The sequence below is a fragment of the Lutra lutra genome, chromosome 11 (assembly GCF_902655055.1).
Source record: "Lutra lutra chromosome 11, mLutLut1.2, whole genome shotgun sequence".
Taxonomy (NCBI): domain Eukaryota; kingdom Metazoa; phylum Chordata; class Mammalia; order Carnivora; family Mustelidae; genus Lutra; species Lutra lutra.
In genome coordinates, this window is record NC_062288.1 from 98,808,209 (window position 1) to 98,812,643 (window position 4,435).

A 4,435-nucleotide genomic window follows, 5' to 3' on the forward strand; every position below is an offset into this window, starting at 1 on the left:
AGACCACACTGTCCCCATGAGGGCTCCATCCCTGCTTAGCCTCTGAATCAATGTCCCTCAGTGGACAGACTTCTAAAATTTCTGATTTTATGCTCTGCTGCTCTGCGGCTTGCCAGGAGCCAGCCCTTCTCCCCATGGTCTATCTTCCCGTCACTTTGGATTCACTTCTCTACATATCCTACTTTTCAGAAAGTGGTCAGTTTTCTGTTCCTAGAATTGCTGCTCTTCTTTTCTTCTATCTCCTGTTGAGTTTGTAGGTGTTCGGAATGGTTTGATACCTATCTAGCTGAACTCCTGGGATCTGATGTCATTTCAGTCTGCTATTCTTCCACCATCTTGGCGCACCCCACCTCCCCCACCTATCTGGCAGTTTCTCAGATTATCTTTGTTTTTGATGACCTTGACAATGTTGAGGTATATTGGTTTTGTACTTTGTACAGTGTTATTCAGTTTAGATTTGTCTGTTTCTTCATCATTAAACTGGGATTATGTGTTCTTGGGCAGAAGCCCACAAAAGTAGAATGCCATTTTATTCATATCATATTAAAGGTTCATACTATTGACAGGACTTGACTGTTGATGTTGACCTTGATCAGCTGACTGAAATAGTGTTTGTCAGGTTTCTCCATTATAAGGTTACTCTTTCCCCTCTTTGTCTTCTGTAATTTTTGGAAGAAAGTTACTGTGACCAGCCCAAAATTAAGGAGTAGGGAGTGATGCTCAGCCTCACTGAGGGTAGAGTATCTATATAAATTATTTGACATCCTTCTGAATTGGACATTTGTCACTTTCCCCCCATTTGTTATTCAATTATCTTTTATATCAGTATAGAGTCATGGGTATCTATTTTATATTTTGGTTATAATTCAATCCTACCTTGTTTTGTTACTCAAATTGTTCCAGCTCTGACAACTGAGAACTCTTTCAGTTGGTGCCTATCTGTCTTTGACATACTCTCATTTGTGTGTGTGTGTGTGTGTGTGTGTGTGCATGCGTGTGTGTGTGTGTGTGTCCATTTGTCTATGTACTTGGGCATTGCCTTCATTTCTGGTTCTACAAGATGATCAGGATTATCTTGTGTATTTCCTGCCACTATTCTAGACTCAGACATTTTTCCAAGTTGTGGAATTTTAGTTCCTTTTCTTTTCTTTTTAAAGATTTATTTATTTTAGAGAAAGAGAGAGAGAGAGTTAGCACAAGTGGGAAGGGTAGGGAGAGGGAGAGAAAATCAAGACTATATTGAGCATGGAGTGCAACACAGGGCTTGCTCTCCTGACTCAGAGATCATGACCTGGGCCCAAACAGAGTCAGACCCTCAACCAAATGCGCCACCCAGGTGCCCCTCTTAGTTCCCTTTTTTGAAGAATGTTATTAGAAACTAAGATATGCTCATTGCTACTAGGGTGTTGTTACTCCTTGGTTTTTTCAACTAACAGAGCAAAGATCATGTGTACACAATTGCCTCTCAGGAACTAAAACACTGTCTATATATTGATTAATATAATTAACGTATACTTACCTGAGTAATTGTTCATTATCTTCTTAAAATACATAGCCTCTGTAGGTTTGTTATTCTGATTCCTGATAACTGGAAAGATATTTTATATCTTTAAGAAGTAATCCTTAAGCCCTCCCTTCGCGTTGACGCGGCTTGGCCCGGCAGCGCTCCCACACCCTCACGCCCCAACCCGTCGCCTCCTCCACGCCCGGCCTGGAACATGGCGGCCCTCAAACTCCTCTCCGCCTGGTCCCCGCTCTGCGCCTCCGCCCGCCTCACCGGGGGCGTCTGGTCCAAGGGATGTGTTTGCTACTTTTCAACCAGCACGCGTCGCCACACCAAATTCTATACAGATCCAGTGGAAGCTGTAAAAGACATCCCTGATGGCGCAACAATACTGGTTGGTGGTTTTGGGTTATGTGGAATTCCAGAGAATCTTATAGGAGCCTTGCTGAAGACTGGAGTGAAAGGCCTGACTGCAGTCAGCAACAATGCAGGGGTTGACAACTTTGGGCTGGGCCTTTTGCTTCGATCCAAGCAGATAAAACGCATGGTCTCTTCATACGTGGGAGAAAATGCAGAATTTGAACGACAGTACTTAAGTGGTGAATTAGAAGTAGAGCTGACGCCTCAGGGCACGCTTGCAGAGCGGATTCGTGCAGGCGGGGCTGGAGTTCCCGCCTTTTACACCAGCACCGGGTACGGGACCCTAGTGCAACAAGGAGGGGCACCGATCAAATACAAGGATGGCAGCATTGCCATTGCCAGTAAGCCGAGAGAGGTGAGAGAGTTTAATGGTCAGCATTTTATTTTGGAGGAAGCAATTACTGGAGATTTTGCTTTGGTGAAAGCGTGGAAGGCAGACCAAGCAGGAAACGTGATTTTCAGGAAAAGTGCAAGAAATTTCAATTTGCCAATGTGCAAAGCTGCAGAGACCACAGTGGTAGAGGTTGAAGAAATTGTGGATATTGGATCATTTGCCCCAGAAGACATCCATATTCCTAAGATCTATGTACATCGCCTTATAAAGGGAGAAAAATATGAGAAAAGAATTGAGCGTCTATCAGTCCGGAAAGAGGAGGATGTAAAAACCAAATCTGGTAAACCTGGAGATAATGTGAGGGAGCGGATTATCAAGCGGGCAGCTCTTGAATTTGAGGACGGCATGTATGCTAATTTGGGCATAGGAATCCCACTTCTGGCCAGCAACTTTATCAGCCCAAATATCATAGTTCATCTGCAAAGTGAAAATGGAATCTTGGGTTTGGGTCTGTATCCACTACAAAATGAAGTTGATGCAGATCTAATCAATGCAGGCAAGGAAACAGTTACTGTTCTTCCAGGAGCCTCTTACTTCTCCAGTGATGAATCATTTGCGATGATTAGAGGGGGACATGTCAATCTAACAATGCTAGGAGCAATGCAGGTTTCCAAGTATGGTGACCTGGCTAACTGGATGATACCTGCGAAGATGGTGAAAGGAATGGGAGGGGCTATGGATCTAGTGTCCAGTGCGAAGACCAAAGTGGTGGTCACCATGGAGCATTCTGCAAAGGGAAATGTACATAAAATCATGGAGAAATGTACATTGCCACTGACTGGAAAGCAATGTGTCAACCGCATCATTACTGAAAAGGCTGTGTTTGATGTGGACAACAAAAAAGGACTGACTCTGATTGAACTTTGGGAAGGCCTGACCGTGGATGACATAAAAAAGAGCACTGGGTGTGATTTTGCAGTTTCACCAAAACTCATGCCAATGCAGCAGATCACAACTTGAAATGTGAAATAGACATTTGTCCTAGACTGTGTGTTTTTCATTTTAATCACATAGGATTTCATTGAAAGGGTATCAGTAATCGTAATTGTATGTCTCATGTAGTTTTGGACTAGTTTTCTTCAAGCATTTTCCACTGTACCTAGCCATATAGACTTTGTTCTCTCAAGTGTGCTATGACATCTTAATGAAAGGCAACAAATAAATAAATAAATAAAAATTTAAAAGAAAAAAATATATATATAATTATCTTAATTGTTCTATAAGTGCCAAGAAGGCTTATCTTTAAAATAGGTGCTCACATTGGATTTATCTTTATCTTTTGTGGTAGGTACATTAAATTGTACCAGGATGGACCCTTAGAAAGACTTTCATTGATGTGCCTTTCCTCCTAAATCCTGACAGAGAAAAGAATGAGGGAGAAAAATAACTCCACCCAGAGTATGCCCAATGCAGCATATTGTACCTAGTCCTGAATGATATGTGAATTTTGAATAGGAGCAATGCTGTCTTAATGATTATGTTTTTCTTTTGGCCTCCCCTGACTTTTCTTTTAGAGCCTCTGATTTTGTGATTGTATCTTCTTTCCCTAAAGCATCCCTTCTCCTCCCACACTTCCTATAACTAAATAGTTGCTCAGTTAGGCAAAAAGGAACATCTCTGTATGGGAGAAGTAACTGGTTCATGGGAGAGACCAAGGGGTAGAGGGTTTATTGGTGCTGATGTCCCACCAAGAAGCTGCCTTTATAAACCAACCACCGGTGCTTTGCCAAAGACCAAGGTTTATTATGACAAGAGGGTTGTAAATCCTTAAACCCTTAAAATGAGCTTTCTCATTTTAAAATAATGCAGTATTTCTGTGTATCCAGAGAGATCCCTAAGAGGCTTTCTCTATGTTACTGAGGCCCAGTGGGCTACCCAAGATGACCTCTATGGGCACAAGGGGCTGTGGGATAACTTATCATAAGTCCAGTCACAATGACAACAAAATTTAAATTTTTTCTTTCTTTTCAGGCTCTCTTACTTCTGTTCAGAAAAGTTTCTAAATATTGAATGCCTTTTTCTATAGAACACTGTTCTTTTTTCTGCCCAGGCTACTTCCTTGAATAAAGTATTTTATTAGGTTTACCAAAATAGAGGAAATACTGATGAGCATCCAG

General features: G+C 41.9%; 1 protein-coding gene across 1 annotated transcript; it reads left to right on the forward strand.

The window, feature by feature from the left end:
• Positions 1-1,635: 1,635 nt before the first annotated feature.
• On the forward strand, positions 1,636-4,077 carry LOC125081247 (succinyl-CoA:3-ketoacid coenzyme A transferase 1, mitochondrial-like). Its single transcript, XM_047695805.1, has one exon. The coding sequence runs from the start codon at positions 1,719-1,721 to the stop codon at positions 3,276-3,278; it is 1,560 nt and encodes a 519-aa protein (XP_047551761.1). The 5' UTR covers positions 1,636-1,718; the 3' UTR covers positions 3,279-4,077.
• The last annotated feature ends 358 nt before the right edge of the window (positions 4,078-4,435 follow it).

Excerpts from the sequence above, each read along its gene's own strand:
- LOC125081247 (XM_047695805.1), top strand. The coding sequence starts at position 1,719 with ATGGCGGCCCTCAAACTCCTCTCCGCCTGGTCCCCGCTCTGCGCCTCC.